The sequence below is a fragment of the Myxocyprinus asiaticus genome, chromosome 18, assembly GCF_019703515.2.
Source record: "Myxocyprinus asiaticus isolate MX2 ecotype Aquarium Trade chromosome 18, UBuf_Myxa_2, whole genome shotgun sequence".
Lineage (NCBI taxonomy): Eukaryota > Metazoa > Chordata > Actinopteri > Cypriniformes > Catostomidae > Myxocyprinus > Myxocyprinus asiaticus.
Window position 1 is genome coordinate 9,035,001 of NC_059361.1, and position 19,818 is coordinate 9,054,818.

General features: G+C 36.2%; 1 protein-coding gene across 3 annotated transcripts in view; it reads right to left on the reverse strand.

Moving 5' to 3' along the window:
* Positions 1–14,128, reverse strand: part of LOC127456415 (BTB/POZ domain-containing protein kctd15) — a 35,189-nt gene extending 21,061 nt beyond the window's left edge. The window contains exons 1-3 of one of the 3 annotated variants that reach the window (XM_051724893.1): positions 13,265–14,128; positions 9,791–9,966; positions 2,449–2,593 (exon numbers count right to left, since the gene is read on the reverse strand). In XM_051724893.1, coding sequence (XP_051580853.1) covers positions 2,449–2,593; positions 9,791–9,954 — 309 coding nt within the window. In that variant the 5' untranslated portion in view covers positions 9,955–9,966; positions 13,265–14,128. Of the gene's footprint in view, positions 1–2,448; positions 2,594–9,790; positions 9,967–10,872; positions 11,176–12,967; positions 13,144–13,264 lie in introns of those variants that run through there. The other 2 variants (XM_051724892.1, XM_051724894.1) reach the window with 2 other exon arrangements.
* Positions 14,129–19,818: the final 5,690 nt, after the last annotated feature.

The window sequence follows — 19,818 nt, forward strand, 5'->3', positions numbered from 1 at the left end:
TTATTTTCTTTCTTTTATTATTATTCTTTCGTTACGTCAAAAACACAAAAGGAGATGCAAAGCAAAATGTCTGAGCTGCTCTTTTTCATAAAAACGAAAGTGGATGGTGCTTTTTAAGGCCAAGCTCCAAAAAAAAGAAAACAAAATACAGATATGTCCTACAAAATTGCTTTATGATGCATGTTATCTTAGCTATGTCAGTCGGACAATTAGTGTTTTCAAAATTATATTCTGGCATATATTAACCCGGCCAGACTCTCCAAACCCCAAATGACCACCATTAGGATCTGAAGCCCAGAGAGACTCTGAAAATTGACGCTGTTATATGTAAGATTACAGAAGATGGTCGAGAGTGCTTATTTTTTTTCTTTTCCTCTCTTTTCCTTCTTATCTACCTCTCTTTATTTCTTTCTTTTGCCCTTCACAGTGCAGATGACAGACCGCATGCAGTGCATCAGTGCTGCAGGGGGCTGCAAGGTCTTAAAAAACGTGCTCAACATGTGCCAGAGTCTGTTTTTAACATCTCTCTCTCTCTCTCTTGTCTTTTTCTATCTTTCATTCTCTAAAGCACTTTAGATATCTATAGTGTAGCCCTATGCACCAAAACTGTACAACAGAGTTAAGGAGACCGAAAGAGACCCCAAAAAGTCGAGACTGAAAGAGAGAAAGAGCAAGAGAAGCAGCTAGCTCTTAGAGAGCAACTCCCTTCCTGAAATCCCAAGTTCAGGCGTTCCGACAGGCCTGTTGTGATCCAAAATAATGATCTGACTCTATTGCCCACTGGCAAGACAACATCTCACAGACAGACACAGAGAGAGACAGAGATATTCCCCTGTCTCCATCTAATACGTCTAAGCTATGACCATTTCTTTCTGATTGTGTCAAACACACGCTGTTGTAGAGGTCAAAACCAACCCGACAGAAACCTGTAAGTCAACATGAAATCAAACTTGACCTTATTTACTTTATCTATATATGTCTCTGGTGTTATTTCAAATGATTCATCAGTGCATGTTATTCTAAAGTAAAAATGTTTGTCTTTGTAATCTTTCACCAAAATATAACTTGCTTCACCTTTTAAATGAATTTCCTTTTTACCTGACATCACCTAGATCATGCTTGCTATTGGATAAATGTTATTTAATAGTCAAATAGCTATTTAGACATTGTTTTAGCCAACTAGCATTCAGGTCTTGCTCCATCTTGGTACAGTATGTAAAACTCTTTTCACAATCTGATAATTTCCCGATGAATAAAATCAAGTCCTGCACTTTTTTCTTGATAAATATTCTGTTTTACTTGAAAATACGTCACATTATGGCCTCATAAACATTACATACAGGAACAATCATCTTTTATTTACTCAAGTAGCCTAGCAACAGATAATCATTCTGTCTCTCTGTGGTAAGTGAGACAGAAACAAATGATGCTTTTTCCACTGATAGATGCAAAAAATATTCTGCTCTGGCTTCACGTTCACAATGATTTAGAAAAACACACGGAACCGCAGGCCACTGCAGTCATGATGCCGCACAGATAAGCAGACGCTCAATACCGCATTTCTTTCTGAATTCACACATTATGATCAACAAATCCAGTGTTGGGGAAGCAGTTTTGTAACTCACCAAGCTACAAGCTACTCATATTTTAAATTATTTAAATTAGCTGTATGCAAAATTTGAAGTTTGTGTGTATGCTTAATCAAAAAAACTGAATGAAAACCTGCATTGTAATCTGCAGTGTAACTGACATTGGATATGTTCAGAATGGCATACTACTAACTATTTTTGTAGTATGCATACTGTGCACAGTAAATCAATTTTCTATATGCATGGAATATCCAAATGACCTACAACATTTGCCAAAATGTGCCTTCTACAACCAGAGCACATGTGTGAGATACTGTATTCAACAATGAGTCTCGATTATCCTTTCCAATATTAAGAATGAACCGGTAGCAAATAACAACCCTGATACTTCCTCACTGACTCGTTATTTAATTGGAGGTTTTAGAAAGTTAAGACATTTTAGAAGTTCAGTTCTAAAAGCCTAATGAAAACTCGTCAGAAATATGGAGCTGTATTAAACATTCAATTTGTTCAGAATGGCATCCTACCTACTATTTGAATATAAAATATACACGTTTTTATTTATACTGTGCATTGGATTTTATTTTATTAAATTTAATTATTTCTAAAATAAAACTGGATGCCACTCACTGAATAAAATAAGGTCATATGACAACAAAGTAGCATACTGTTTATGGAAACATTAATCAATGTATAATGTAATGTAATTAAACTGTTTTGAAAAATAGTATACAGTATATATAGTACAATTTTTAGTAGATAGTATGCTAGTAGTCTATTTAGTACACAGCCATTGAGTTCACTGGGACTTTTGTCCAGTATCAGAGGAGCACACTACTGATGGATTGGCATGCGTTACCTTAAAATCTTCCGGCAGGAGCAGTTTGCAGGTTCGCAGGAAACCAAGGATGTAGCGGAATATTTCTCCGTCCCTGTCGATGAAATAATGCTGCTTTAAACTGTCCAAAACTATCGGTTCAGTTCCATTAAACAGCCTGCTGATCCTGAAAATGAAAAAACACACACACAGTTAATAGAGTGAAGCCAGCATGACACAATTAGCATTTATTTTTCAATTTTATTAGTGGCCAGCCAAAAGTGTATTAACGATCCCGTTCCGAAACAAGAGGCTTTAGGTGGATTTAAGCACCTAAGAAAACTATTTTGAAGTCGTCCTTCAAGTGTGAGATTAATACAGCACTGATTACGCTTCAGTTTAGCACTGGTTTATAATCTCAAAAGTCACTTGACAATAACGTAACTCCCAAACATTATCACATTGTCAGAAAACATGACAAACTATTAAACTAAAACAAGACAGTCGTATTAAAGCCCACCCATGGATTTCAGTAATGACTGGCATTATGTAAACAAAATGTTTAAATTTTCTGAAGAAAATGCGAGTGGTGTTTGCCCTTGCAAAACTTGTTGCCACGATGCTGGTGGGTGGTTTCCAGGGTGTTGCAATGTGGTTGTTAGGGTGTTCTGAGTGGTTGCTTACTTCCACCAGGCGAAAATGTGATGAAAATGTGAACTACATATGCGGTTACTCTGCTACCTGTGTGAACTTAAGGGGAACTGACTTTACACATCCACTAAAAATCTCATTCTAGTCCACTAAAGGAATATTCCGGGTTCAATACAAGTTATGATCAATCGACAGCATTTGTGGCATAATACTGATTACCACTAAAAAATATTTTGACATGACCCTCCTTTTCTTTAAAAAAAAGCAAAATTCTGTGTTACAGTAAGACACTTACAATGGAAGTGAATGGGGGCCAATCTGTAAGCATTAAAATCCTCACTGTTTCAAAAGTATAGCCATAAGACATAAACATAATGCGTGTTAACATGATTTTAGTGTGATAAAATCACTGACTAACTTTTTCTGTGTAAAGTTATAGCAAATTTTACAACTTCATTATGACGATGTAATGTCAGCAAACCCTAAAACCCTATAACAACCATAAAAATGACGATTTAAACTACTTTACAGCTCAAATACACAAGTTATAACAGAAAAATGTATATAAGTGCTTTTATCAAATTATAAGCTTCACATTTCTGCCTTTAAACCCTCAAAAAATTGGCCCCATTCACTTCCATTGTAAGTGTCTCACTGTAACCTCACTTTTTGCTTTTTTTAAATGAGGCACGAGTCAAATAATTTTTTGTTGTAATCAATATTATGCCACAAATGCTGTCGATTGAGCTTAACTTGTATTGAACACTGAATATTCCTTTAAGTGTCCAAATACTTTGTGGAGCCTCTGTATGCCCCTTCTAAGTTTCTAATACATTGAGGGCATTCGCCATATTTTAATAAAAGCATACTGTACATACCAATTACAGAAAGGTCTATTTCTGATCATAACTTCCAACATTTCTAAACCGCACTCTGATATTATACTGTACAAATGTCACTAAAGGAGAGCTGATCATATACGCTCATAGGCCACCTGGAAGTACCTTCATTATTCTGTGAGTAGTTCAGTTCTCTTTATGAACTCCGATACGATCAACATTTCCTTTCCTTGTCAGAGCGGCAGCGCTATAGTCACGCAGATCTCAGCTTTAATCGTCCCTACACAAAGACAGTGAGACTGAGCAAGCACTGGGTCTGCATGTCAGAGCCTGTTATAATGAATAACTGCAGAGCTATAAAGGCATTTATTGTAGACTGTCCACTATTGACTCCGTCTAAGAGCAACAGAGTAACGGAAGTGATTTACAAACAAACACAGTTCATTGAGCTCTGCCAGGTGCGGATATTTACGGATGTTTCTTTATAACGCTGAATGTTTGTCCCTTTTAATGCGAGTATGATTTAATTAATTCACTTTCACGCAAGTCTGTCTTTTATCAGCTGTATTGTGTTACTTTATTGTTACATGTTCTCCACCTCATGCACTTTCTTAAGCTCTCTCTCTCTCTCGCTCTCTCGTTTTCTCTCTTTTTATCCTTCCCTCTCTGTCTCTCTCCCGCTCTTTCCCCCTTTGGAAATCGATGCAAAATGCTTTATAAAAAACCAATACTCATCTCCCTGTAGCGCCTGCGGTCTTCCTTTCTCATATGGTCTTGCAATTCTTCCAGCTAGAATTTCACCATGCGCCTGCGGGCAAGCACTGTTTTTCATCTGCACTTTTTTTAAAAAGCAATTAAAATGCTGCCCGTTTTTCTTTTCTTTCTGCCTCTCCCAGTCTCTCTCTCTCTCTCTCCATCTTTTCTCTGATACTCTCTCTATATCCTCTTTTCCTCTACATCACTTTATTTTCCTGTTTTCTGTGGGTAAATCAGCAGTTGTGGCCCTGAGCGCCTGAGTGGATGAGTTTCTCTCTCTCACTGTCTCCGTCCATCTCCTTCAGCAGGTGAATCTGTCTCTCAGAGTAAAACTGGAGTGATTGCTGGTTTGGGTTTGGTTTTGTCTAAGTGTGGCAGAGAAAGTTTGAGCATGAGGTTTCATTCAGGCACTTCCTGTCAGCACCTTACAACCTGTGTTGAGGAGAGTTCTCTGTCTACCAGACCCCACAAACACTCTCACTACACGAGTCTGACAATGACACCTGTATTATAACTGTCAGAAACAGATGAGATTCTTTAATTGGAGTGTATTTTGCCTATTTTGTCTTTGAAGTTAACATAAAATCAAAATTGACTATGTTTACTTTGTGAACAATTCATCAGTGCATGTTAATCCAAAGAAAAAATAGTTTTTCTTCATAATCTTTCATAAAAAAACTTGCTCTTCCTCTGAAATGACTTTTCTTTTCCACTGACATCACTAAGGCCAAATAGCTACTGTATATATGGCTCTATTTTCGTGAGTGCGCAAAGCGCAGCGCTACGCGCAAAGACCATGCGCTGCATCTAATTTTCATGAAAGAGCTCATTCTTAGTGCAAGTTGTCATGGGTGGGAGTGTTTGTACTATCCGTGGGTGTATGCGCACAAAATGTGGGTGTACTGTATGGTAATGCATAGCACAATTTGCTATTTTCCTGAGAAATAGGTCATTGTGCTAAGACATTTCAAAAGTTCATGTCCAAACTCTGACAATAACGATATTATGAAACAACAATGTATTATATTTGTGTTAAACTATCTATATGTCATCGTTTATTTTTAAATTATTATGATTATATTTCCAATTGTATTTATGATCTAATTTGTATTGGTATTTTTCCACCTGTTGTCGTAGAGTGATTTTGAAGTCACTGCAAAAAGGGCAGGTGGAAGAAGTTGGAGAGGATAAAAGGTTTGTATTTGGTATTTTTTTTTTTTTTTTTTTACCTCTGTTATTTTGATTATATTTTCATTTAGATTGAAGTGTAATTTGAATGTAGAAATATTTTTGGTTGAATTTTGTTTTGTATCAATAAATGAATTTCGAAGTGAAGTGCATTCCGATACAATCACTGTTAATACTAGCCATGATTTGTGTCAATAGATGAAAATGATTAATAATACTTCAATTCTCTATGATTTAATGAAGCATACATCCAAATTCTGACAAAAACCACAGTTTCCATGTGTGTAAAATAAGCGTGTCACTGTCAGAGAAATATGCCTGACATTCTTTTGTTAATGCACAAAAGAGGTAAATCCATATTTCTATTCTTCTAATTTATTGCATACAATCCATATTTACACTACCAACTTCTTCTGAATATGCTGTCTTTGTTTATATCTCTGGTGCTTGAGGAGATGGACTATATAATAGGACGCAGATGCTACAACTACCGGAGAAGAACCTCAGAATTAAATTGCACTTGACCCAGTCCATTAGCGCTTTGCGCGCATAATTGTGCCAAACCCACTTGCATCTAGACTTAACATATGCTTGCACGAAAATACCAAAACTTCATGGCTATGCCATGAACATCAGACATTGTTTTAACAAACTCACATTCAGGTCTGACTCCATTCTGGTATGAAACACCCACTTTTCATGATTAAATCAACTGCTGAAATAAAGTCAATTTTTTTCTTGTTGAATATCCTGTTTCACTCAGAAACACATCACAGTATGGAATTAAAATGGGTTGCAAATGGAAATTCACCAAATATTTCTGTCCTACAGTGCATTTATCTTTCCATCTATTTGTCATTTATCTATGTCTATCTAGATTCAAGAGTAAAAAACCTTGTAAATCTATCTCGCTTTATTGACGTGGTTAAACGGCTATACATTGCCTAAGCATTAGAACCTAGTAAAGGTACACATTTACAGAAAAATATACATAAAATAAAAGATTTAGACTGTATATTAGGTTTTATCTATCTGTCCGTCTGTCTATTCTACAAGTTCTATTCAACTATGATAACTCCACAGTGTGAAAGATTACCGCACACTCTGGTTACAACACTGTACTGATCTCACCGCATGCTCATTAGCATCCTTTTACATCTGCCCTTATCTTACTGCTCTCTGTCAGAAATACCCCACAGACTGGGCATGAAACTTTCATATGTCCTGTCACTTCTGCACACCGTGCTACAGGCAAACGAATGTTCACACATTAGTTATAGAGCGAGTTTCTCTTCCCGTGCTGCATTATTAACTGATCAATCTATTAAAAGACATCATCAACTTAAACTTCTTTAACTCGACTCTCTTAGCTGTCACCTCGGCCTCTGAGGCGTAAAGCCCCGAGAACGTTTAACTGTCTGTGCGCTGGTGTGTGCGTGCGCTTAATGTTTGTGTCTTTGAATGGGTTTCCCACTTGTCAGTGTGATTAGTTAGTTTGTTGAGTAGTTAAGAGTGTGCGCTAATTTGTGGGGCTGGTCACTCTTTGAAATATAATAATGTAAAATAAAAGTGGGTTACATAAGGCCAGTCATGTGCAGTTAATGAAGAAAAGAGAATCTGCTCAACAGAAAAAGTCGTTCAGATTGTTTTTTTGTTTTTACGATAATAAATATAGTAAACAGTACTATAATTTCTTTATAAAGACTGCTACAGTGGCATAAAAAATTTAGGGATGTCCCGATACCGATATTGTAATCGTGTCCGATACCGCGCTTATGTACTTGTACTCGTGCTCGTAAAAATGCTCCGATACCAAAAACCAATACCATCTGACGCAAGAATGTCATTATGTAAACATTCAGCGCACAAATTAAAAACACGTCTTGTCCTAGTGAGATTATTTAACAGCAAAAGCTGCGATATAATGAGATAAATATATAGTTTGCATGTGCAGCGCTTTAAATGTGAGTGTGAATGTGTGGAGCCGGTGTTGTGCTGACATAAAGACACACTTTTAGAGCTCCTCAACTCATGACAATTCACTTTGTAGTGGGAGGCACATACAGACTAAATATTCATTTAATTAAATATCAGCCTTTTGCTGTTTAATAATCACTATGAGTCATGTAGTGACCGGCTTTTCCAGAGTGGAAAGCTACCAGCATAACATCAGAGCTACTTGGTCATATCAACACAGAAACACTTCAAAATAAAAGCTCAATTTAATTAAGGGAAAAATGGCTGACAGAAATAAATCACTATTGTAAAGTTATTTAAAAATAATAATAATAATAATAAAAAAGGGTCTCGGACTCAGTATCGGTGAGTACCATAAAGAAAGTATCAGTACTCATATTCATTCTCAGAAAAATGGTATCAGGACATCCCTACAAAAAAGTATTTAGACACTTAAGGCACACTTTAATGTCTGAATGTCACTGCATTTGACAACAGTAACAGTTGCAAGTGTCACTGAGAAAGTGTCATTAATTTTAGCACAAGCAAACTTTAAGCATTTCACAAAAAGAAGCATTATAGATTTGACAAATAAAAAACAATAGAAACAGTGTTCAAAATGTAGACAAAAATCGACACTTTCTGTTGTCAAACATTCCTAGAACATGTTCATAGTTAATGTAAAGAACTTCACTTGTGGTTACTCTGCTAGGACACCTGTATGAACTTAAATTCACTAAAATCACCTTGACACCAATTGATTTAAAGTCATTGCAAAAATGGCTGAGAAATGTGCTAAATACAAAAGAATACAAAAAAAAAAGAAAATAATTATTAGAACAAAGTTAACTGTTCAAAACTCAATCATATTTTCAGAAATCTACTTTTTAGTTGTTATATTGTATTTCAGTGACAATAATTAAGATATCAATAATTTACCATCTGATCAAGTAAAATTAAATAACATTCTAAACGGCTCCTTATTCTATAAGTTATTCGACTCTCCCTCTCTCTCTCTCTGTCTCTCTCTCTCTCTCTCTGTTCAGAAATCAGAATTAATCACTCAAAACAAATGATGAAAGCAATGAGAGTGCTCTAGACTTTTTTTATTCAGTCTCTCTCCTAATAAAGTCCCAATTCTGGATGAGATCATGTCACTGCTGTCCACAGTCAAGTTCAGAATAAATCAGACTTCCATCAAAACAGACAATCAGATGCAATGAGAGTAAGATGCCTTCTAATCTATACTAATCAAGGAAAACCTATAATTAAATACCCAATGCACCATCACCATATACTGTATACAGTGGGGTGCAAAAGTCTAAGACCAAAAGTGAAATTTTCTAATGTCATACATATATATATATATTTCAAATTACATGTTATAAGCATGATAATTTGAGTGAAGTTTAATTGAAAGTTGTGATGAATTTGAAAATTTCATTTATTTGGTATGTTTAACGACATCATGCATTCGAGCTGGCATAGACAAGTTTGTGCAAAGCCTGATGATCCATGAATTCCAAGCGTGATTTGAGAATGTTCCAAAGAGCATCTTGTGTGCTTCAATGTAACCTGACTGTATGTACAAAAGAGGTTAACATGCTCAAAGTAACATTTGCTTACATTTGATTGACCTAAAAATATGCAGAATCTTTTTGTCAAAATTCTAAAACTTTGATCATTTCCAGGTTTAAATGAAAAAAAAAAAAACTTTTGAACCCACTGTATACAAATATTTTTTTACCCATTTTTTTTTAAATATTTTTTTAATGATATCTTTTTATTTGAGCAAAGATTTTTATTAGAACAGTTTTAGAAACATCTTAATTAAACAAATATGGCCAAACTAGAGTCAATTACATTTGCCCACCCTAAAAAATAAATAAAAAAAAAGCAAAATTGCACATAAAACATTGGCAACTTCATTGTTATCATTACACTTTGCTGACTTTACACTTCTGAAAGAGGAGAGGAGAGGCCAAGGGTCTTACCGTGAGTCTGGGTATTTGGTGAGGGTCGCGAGGCTGCTGGTGTACATGTGTCCACCCACGTCGATGTGAACGGGCGCGTTGGCTTTGGTGAGCTGTGCCGGGAGCGGAATCCCCTGCGCGGCCAGAGGAGAGACCGGAGACCGGGTCAGAGACAGACGTGACATGCTTCTCCCTTCCTGGAAGCAGACAAACGGGAAAGCCATGGAGCAATGAGGATGTTGATGCGCCTTCACGCTGCGTTAACGTCTCTCCCACCTTAAGCGTCAGTGCAAGTCTTATTAGATCGCTTTCTCATCTGCCCCATCGCATATTTAGCTTACAAATTATTGCCACAGCTCTAATGAAGTATGTTTGCATCTTTTCACTCGTGCAGCCCGAGGGCAGGATACAAGGATGTTTATTAATGCTGCAGAGAGAGCGAGCGAGCGAGAGATGCGAGGTGTTTGCCTCCGGGGATGGGAATGGGAAAAAACCTGCAAGTTTCTAATTAAAGGTCGTGTTATGTGCTAGACGTGATCTCCTCCGACACTTCAGCAACCAATCTGAGCGTTTGGGAAACGAGGGCATTGTGCACGCTCACGTGGAATACCAGGCATCACTTCCAACCACAAATCCCAGTGTTAGTGAACTAAGGTGCCAAATCACTTTAACAACCCTACATTACAAACCGAATCCCTCTCTACCCTCACAAAAAACAGATGTTAATACACTTCCAATGCACAAATGGCAACTGTTAAAGCACTCTCAGTGCAGAACTCACAATTTTTTGTGCATTTTCTCCATGCACAACTCTAAACCAACAGTATGTCCGTACATGAGAAGCAATTAGGGTGAGGTTACGCATTGGCCAAAATCCAGATCTCCAAGAGCCATTTAATTTGAATCAAAGAGCATCCGCACACTGACCTGACATCAGCATATGGACTTCAGCTCTACTGTACTGCCATCAAAAGGGAAGAATACTTTTATTTGCCTCCTGAATTTAACTTAGCAATGAATCAATGATACAAGTTAGCTTTTTTTTAACTGCTCACAAGTGTCCAAACTTAAAGGCGTGTTTATACAAGTCCATACTTCTTTACCTCACCATACCCGGATCACGCAGGGCCACATCTGTTTGATGGAAATCCGACTTAACATATTCCAGTTGTCATAAGAAAGACTGCTCCATTGTGAACGCAGAGTTCAAAGGGATTACAAGGACAAGTTCTTCCATGCAGTGGCCCATTTGTGCGCCTGCAATTTTAACCATACATGGTAAACAGGAGGCAGTTGTCCATGGCTGCATTCAGCTCCAGTGCTTGAGGCAATGCGCTTGAGGCAGACGGCAGAATTTTCCAGGGTGTTGCCACATGCCTTCAGCAGTAATGCTCATTTAATACACAAGCAAGACGATACATTACAGATCCCACTAGAGAAAAAAAAAGACTCAAGAAGATTTGGCATATAAAGCTCATCTCCTACAGCCACAGGGCATTGTAACCAAAAGCCCAGATATTAATGCTGGGGGAATATAGTGCATCAGCCTCTCTCTCTCTCTCTGTGTGTGTGTGTGTCTCTCTCTCTCTCTTTCTCTCTCTCTCTCTGTGTGTGTGTGTGTCTCTCTCTCTCTTTCTCTCTCTCTCTCTCTCTCTCTCTCTGTGTGTGTCTCTCTTTCTCTCAATAGGAAGGTCCAGGTAAAAGTATACTATTACACTGTTAAAGTCACAGGAAACGCCGGTCCACCCCAGCTAGCAAATTAATGTTCTTAAAACATTTTCCAAATGTTACAGTGTGGTTGTGGGAACATGAAAACGTTAGTAGAACGTTATTTAAGGTTAATAACGTTATAAGGATGTTCCATTAATGTTGTATTTACAACATTTGTTCCCAACCTTTAAATAATGTTAGCCAAAGTTGTTGGAAAGTTCCCTGTTATGTGGGACATTAGTAGAGAATTATTCTTTAATAGGAAGAAATAAATCTAAACAAACTCAGTGTCAACGACCCCAAATATCTCCATGGCCTACAATGGCTAACAATTTTTGGTTCCCATTAGCGTTCTGGAAACTTTTATAGTTGTTGCACAGTTAGCTTAACATCAGTTATCTAACAGACTTTTTACATAATAAACTAACAGTTTGTGATATTTTTTTTTTATATATGTAAATCTATAATAAAATGATAAACGTTTTGTCGAACTTCCGCCTGGTAGGCTACAATGGAAAGCGCGGGAGCAGCTGTTGCTATGGTTACCTCAGAAAAACTCGAACTATTTAAAATCGACTAAGTAGCGCACAGTAACTTGTAATGTTACTTTCATCATTGCTGAACCCCGTTGAAAAGTAGACTATATATAGGCCTTCACACTTAATGTAAAGACCTTTCCACACACCTGCACCTTTTGTTTTTTTTTCTTTGGGGGTTCAAGGCTTATAGGGTCAAACCCCGCACCCTGGTTATGAAAAACCTCCCTAAAACAATCTCGGAATTTTTGTTTATACTTATATTATTTATATATATAAAAAAACAAACCCTATGCTAACGTTAGGGGAACGTTCTGTATTTACTTGATGGTGCTAGTATCCACAAGACATCAAACTTTGGGACACGTAGCAGTCATTAGATTATTTTCATTAAAAAATAAAACTATTTATTCCCTAGTTATCCTTTAAAACTCCCAAAGACTCTTAGTAACCTGGCAGAAAGCCTTTTAAAACAGCTAGTTTTCAACATTTAAAGTGATTTCGGTCAAAATTACATTTATTGTGGCAAATATGGAGAGAAGAAAACTGCAGGTTAGCGTAGAAATGTATGGAAATGTTCATGACGGAATCCATACTAGAGAAATGTTACAGTTTTGCTCTCTGGAACAGTTTTTAGGTCGGTGCCCTACGGGTTAAAACTTAAATTCAGATCATTTCACAATATGGCGTCGTCCTCATCGCTATAAACCCGCAGGTATGAGACATATACTCATAATAACACGCATATCTCGATGCCTAGAGGCGTTTAATAACGTTACAGAATCATTAGACCTTAAAATATCACACACACGACATAATGCGTAAAAAGCGGCGGAGCGTTTTCAATACGCGCCGCGTTTTTGGTCTATAGCATTCATTCAAAAACACAAATCACCAATAATGCATGAATCATCTACTCTACATTTAGATTATATTCCATTTGAAATTGTACCGTTTCAAACATCGTAGGTCTCCGAATCGCGATCCGAGTCCGGTTCAATCGGCTCCCAGATGAAGGATTGCGTTCCTCTGTCTCTCTCTCTCCCTCTCTTTCAAGTTTCTATCCAATATACGATCCAGCCTATCTATTATCTTCCTGTCCAGAGTGAAAATCCCTTCAAACAGCATTAAACAACATGTCATAGATGCACTGGAAAGGGTCGCTGTGACTTTAAAGCTCTATAATAAGATGCTTTTGTCTGGACGCGTTCTGAGCTCAAGCGCAAAAGCGCACAGGACTGTTCCTTACCTTCTCCGGGAGACCAGATCGCTCCTTCCCCCTCTAGATCTTCTTATTTCTTAATACTCAGATTCTGCTGCGTATATCAGCCTCTTGACTTTCTTTTTTGGCCAAAATGAAACTGCTGCTTTGCTTATGGCCAGACGAAAGACAATAATCCGTCTGTAAATCACAGAGCACAGCCGAAAGAAGAATTCTCGCTCCGGGCTGCGCAAACGCCTCTGGGGCCACAGGATTAGAGGACAATTAACTCAAGCCCGACCAGACTCATCTGAACTGATGAAAACCTGATATCCCCTCCTCGATTACTCGTAATCATTTACTGTTGTGCTCTTTTCGTATTTTCCGCCAAAGTAAAAAACAAAATAGCCGGTGAGGGTTTAAAGTTCATCGTATAACGGTTTACGCATCAGGCAAGTGTCATCACGCCGTTCCAGAGACTTTTGGAGAAGCAGAAAAGGCTGATTTTAATCTCTGTCATTTCGTCTGATGTAATATTCCCTCAGGCGCTTTCACAGAGGCAACACATTTTCCTTCTCCGAATCAGTTAGTCTCTCTAAAGCACGAGGCGCATTTGAACTAGTTGATAAAGTGGCAATAAAAGCATATTCTTTTCTTCTATAGCCTAAACAAAATTCTAGATCTATATCCTTGTGGTGTTCAATCCTCACTCCCTCTCTTTCCTTGTAATGCCAAATTTCCTGGAGGCCATTAAAAGCAAATGACGTCTAAGGACATGCATTCATTGTGCGCCCTCACAGCCTTTGCCCGCAGCCATATGCGCCATTTCAATTATTGCGCACGGCTAGATGGAGCTGTCTGCCGCCAAGATTTCCCATGCAAACAGGAGGGGAGGCTCACAGAACCTCAGTTTTAAATCACAGGAACGGAATGTTACAGTACATTTTAATTTCTTTACTACAGACAAACACAAGACAGTTGCGTTGGCCATTATCTGTGCCAAAATGTGCATAACTTCCCCCTTCTCCCCGTGCAGGTGCGCGCATGGGCTAGCTGATTAGCCTATTTATCCGAATGTTTGTTTATTTGCGTGTAAATAACTGAATAATTGATGTTGCGCTGAGACCTGTAATTACCGTATATCTCGTAAGCAAGACGGATGCTGTCGGAGTATTTTCGTGATGTATGGCGCCCACCAGTGTGAGTTTGGAGAAACAACAACGAGAGAGACTTCTAGCTGTATCCCAAGCAGAGGAACAGAATAGAATAGAATAGAATAGAATGTAGAAGGTATGGCAACTAGAAAAGATAATTCTGTCTGTTTTCCAACCTAGAAAGCTATAATAGAATAGAGTAGAATAGAATTAGAAGGAATGGCAACCAAAGACAGTTCTGGCTTTTTTTTTCCAACCTGGAAAGCTAGAATAAAATAGAATGTAGAAGATATGGCAACTAGAAAAATCAATTCTGTCTGTTTTCCATCCCAGAAACTTATAATAGAATAGACTAGAATTAGAAGGTATGGGAACCAAAAACAATTCTGGCTTTTTACCTACCTGGAAAGCTATAATAGAGTAGAATAGAATTAGAAGGAATGGCAACCAAAGACAGTTCTGGCTTTTTTTTTTTTTTCCAACCTGGAAAGCTAGAATAAAATAGAATATAGAAGGTAAGGCAACCAGAAAAGACAATACTGTCTGTTTTCCAACCTGGAAAGCTAGAATAGAATAGAATAGAATAGAATTAGAAGAAATGGCAACCAGTAAAGACAATTCTGCCTGTTTTCCAACCTGGAAAGCTAGAATAGAATAGAATAGAATGTAGTAGGTAAGACAACCAGAAATGACAATACTGTCTGTTTTCCAACATGGAAATCTATAATAGAATAGAATAGAATAGAATTAGAAGAAATGGCAACCAGTAAAGACAATTCTGCCTGTTTTCCAACCTGGAAAACTATAATAGAATAGAATAGAATAGAATGGAATGTAGAAGGTAAGGCAACCAGAAAAGACAATACTGTCTGTTTTCCAACCTGGAAAGCTATAATAGAATAGAATAAAACAGAATGTAGAAGGTATGGCAGCCATAAAAAAAAAAAAATTCTGTCTGTTTTCCAACCTGGAAAACTATAATAGAATAGAATAGAATAGAATGTAGAAGGTATGGCAACCATAAAAAAACAATTCTGTCTGTTTTCCAACCTGGAAAGCTAAAATAGAATAGAATAGAATAGAATGTAGAAGGTATGGCAACCATAAAAAACAATTCTGTCAGTTTTCCAACCTGGAAAGCTAGAATAGAATAGAATAGAATAGAATGTAGAAGGTAAGACAACCAGAAAAGACAATACTGTCTGTTTTCCAACATGGAAATCTATAATAGAATAGAATAGAATAGAATTAGAAGAAATGGCAACCCGTAAAGACAATTCTGCCTGTCTTCCAACCTGGAAAACTATAATAGAATAGAATAGAATAGAATGTAGAAGGTAAGGCAACTATAAAAGACAATACTGTCTGTTTTCCAACCTGGAAAGCTATAATAGAATAGAATAGAATAGAATAGAATGTAGAAGGTATGGCAACCATAAAAAACAATTCTGTCTGGTTTCCAACCTGGAAAGCTATAACAGAATAGAATAGAATAGAATAGAATAGAATAGAATGTAGAAGGTATGGCAACCATAAAAAAACAATTCTGTCTGTTTTCCAACCTGGAAAGCTATTATAGAATAGAATAGAATAGAATGTAGAAGGTAAGGCAACCAGAAAAGACAATACTGTCTGTTTTCCAACCTGGAAAGCTATAATAGAATAGAATAGAATAGAATAGAATAGAATGTAGAATGTAAGGCAACCAGAAAAGACAATACTGTCTGTTTTCCAACATGGAAAGCTATAATAGAATAGAATAGAATAGAATGTAGAAGGTATGGCAACCATAAAAAAACAATTCTGTCTGTTTTCCAACCTGGAAAACTAGAATAGAATAGAATGTAGAAGGTATGGCAACCATAAAAATCAATTCTGTCTGTTTTCCAACCTGGAAAGATAGAATAGAATAGAATAGAATAGAATAGAATAGAATGTAGAAGGTATGGCAGCCAGAAAAGACAATACTGTCTGTTTTCCAACCTGGAAAGATGGAATAGAATAGAATAGAATAGAATGTAGAAGGTAAGGCAACCATAAAAAAAAAACAAACAAACAATTCTGTCTGTTTTCCAACCTGGAAAGATAGAATAGAATAGAATAGAATGTAGAAGGTATGGCAGCCAGAAAAGACAATACTGTCTGTTTTCCAACATGGAAAGCTATAATAGAATAGAATAGAATAGAATATAGAAGGTATGGCAACCATAAAAACAATTCTGTCTGTTTTCCAACCTGGAAAGCTAGAACAAAATAGAATAGAATAGCTACTTTACAGGTAGGACAACTACTGCTTAATTGATTAAAAAAAAAAAAAAAAAAAAAGGAAACCTGAGCCATCCTCCAGGTATCAGCCCCCCACCAACCTACACACACACACACACAACAGATAAAGCCCCTCCTGGTTGCCCCAGCACAGCAGAACAAAACTCGCCCTGCAGCAAGAATTTGTGTTCCTCAGGACATACAAACCAGAGAGGAAGACTGTTCCGTTATTAATATAATAACCCTGCAGTATGTTCAATTGCACTAGTATGCAGAAGATGTTGTAAATTTAAAGATTTAAACAGCTAACAAAGTGGCCCTAGGTGTTTTAGATGCCTTCAGTTAATTACTTTGATTTATGGATTTTACCACGGTGTCTGTGAGAGGAAAAAGATGGGTGGGTCAGATTCAATGTTATGATACACACTGAACTCTACATACTGTGTTTGACTGGTGACACTACTGATATCCAAAAAAGATACTATTATGGACCACACTGGAAATCTGGGATCTGTAAATAAAAAAGTTTTAGGATGTTGAGAACATAACATAAAACAAAGAAATGTTTAAAGGAATATTCCGGGTTCAATACAAGTTAGGCTCAACAGACAGCATTTGTGGCATAAAACTGATTACCACAAAAAATAATTTTGAAATGTCCCTCCTTATATATATATATATATATATATATATATATATATATATATATATATATATATATATATATATACGCAAGGTATAAGCGAGGTTGTGGTGGTAAGAGGCATTTACATTTGAAGTGAATGGGGCCAATCTTTATTGGGAGGGATTATAGGCAGAAATGTGAAACTTATAATTTTTTAAAAGCACTAACATTAATTCTTCTCTTAAAACGTGTGTTTTATTTAAGCAAAGTTGCTTAAATCATTGTTTTAACAGTTGTTTTAGGTTTTACAGCATTACGTCATCATGGCAACGAAGTTGTAAAATTGGATACAAGATTACACAGAAAAGGTTACATTCAATTTTGTCACACTAAAATCATGTTATGTTCAGGGTTGGGAGGGTTACTTTTGAAATGTATTCCACTACAGATTACAGAATACATGCTGTAAAATGTCATTTGTAACATATTCCGTTAGATTACTCAAGGTCAGTAACGTATTCTAAATACTTTGGATTACTTCTTCAGCACTGGTAGATTTTTTCACTTGTTTTGACTATAAAAACTCTGCCAGTACAGTAAGACAAAATACACATGTTAAAAATACATTCTCTGAAAAACATAAATATCTTATGCAGTGTTGTTTCTAAAACAAGATAAATCAAATTGATCTCGTTTTAAAGATTTTTAGGTATTTTTACAGGAAAACAATACAAAAATTATTATCAAGAATATGATTTTTGCCCTAATATCAAAGGTCTTACTAGGAAAAAATAAATTATGATCCAACATGAATTTTCTTAATAAAAAAATATGATCGTGTCTGGTATCACGTGCATGTAAAATTGCTAGAAATAGCATTTTAGTTTAGCATAAAGCTGACAATTTACATAACGTTTATTTCTATTTCTTGTGCTCCAAACTTACTTCAAACGTACTTCTCTGTCTGCTCGTATGAATGTAACACATCATAAGAAAGTGTTTCACCGCTGTTCAAATGCACTTTGGATTGCATCATTTATTTGTATAAATGTTTTCCATCTGAAAGGACTAAATATTAAATGAAACAAATGATAATAAAATGCAAAGTAATCTCTTCATTAATCAAAATACTTTTTGAATGTAACTGTATTCTAATTACCAATGATTTAAATTGTAACTGTAGTGGAATACACTTACTTATATTTTGCATTTTAAATACGTAATCCCGTTACATGTATTCCGTTACTCCCCAACCCTGGTTATGTTATGGCTATACTTTTGAAACGGTGAGTATTTTAACGTTTACGAATTGGCCCCATTCACTTCCATTGTAAGTGCCTCACTGTAACCCAAAATTGTGCTTTTTTTAAAGAAACATAGGGACAAGCCGAAATTTATTTTTGTGGTAAATCAACATTATGTCACAAATGCTGTCAATAAAGCTTAACTTGTATTGAACCCAACATATTAGTTTAAGATTCAGCACTATTTCTAGGTGTAGGTAATCAAATAAGCAAATTTGTAGTATTGATTATGTTAACACCTTTGTACAAAAGCTCAGATTTCTTTCCTTCGATCGAAGCACATGCTCTGGAACATTCTCAAACCATGCTGGATAACATGGATCAATAGATTTTGTACATGTCAACTCGAGTGCATGCTGTCATTAAAGCGAAAGGGGATATACCAAATACTAAGTGTTAAATTCATGTACATTTTACAAAGAAACTTGATTCAAATTAAATTGTTATGCTGATAAAATTATTTGTAATTAACACTTTTGTATTAAATTAGAAAAGAAAGTAAAATAGATGCATTTTCATTATTGATCAGACTATATACATGTACATGAATAGCATGTTAAATTTCAAATTCAGAAGGGCAGAGTTTAGATTCTACAAACATGTTAATAAAAACAAGAGTTGTGTAAAATATCTTTTGATTGGATTTCTTTTCAGATCACTTATGGATTTCCATCCAACATTTGTATTGGAAATTATGGAATTTTGATGCTTTTACAAGTTTTGATTGAACTGTGCTATTTATAAAAAAATGTGAATCTGATCATCGAACTAAAAGACTGATTCTTCTTTGCACAGTTTACGAATGGTGGAGGATCTGGCAGAAAGTGTGTATGTTGGAATTTGAATGTCTCCCAAATAGATTTTAAGAAGTCTATAGGAGAGTCAAGAGCAGAATTCTTAAACTTCACTCAATGTTTTTAATCATTCAACAAACTTCTTGTGGTTTGTTGGATACGTTTTGCTGGAAAAGTGTGCTTGTTTTTTTCTCTTTAAAATAAATGACACTAGCTTTATTATTATCTAATGCAATGACATTCAGAAATAGGTGAGGCCGTGTTTTGTGTCCAAATACCATGGGGCCATACTATAAACACACTCATGCAATAACCACACTCATTTCTTCTACGCTGCTTTCACGCAACAAGAATTCCATAAATAAGTTTACACACACAAACACTCATACTCCCCTTTACTGGAAAGTTATAAACTGAGGGTTTTTAAGGTCTCTTAGTAACCTGTAAGACCTGTACTCAC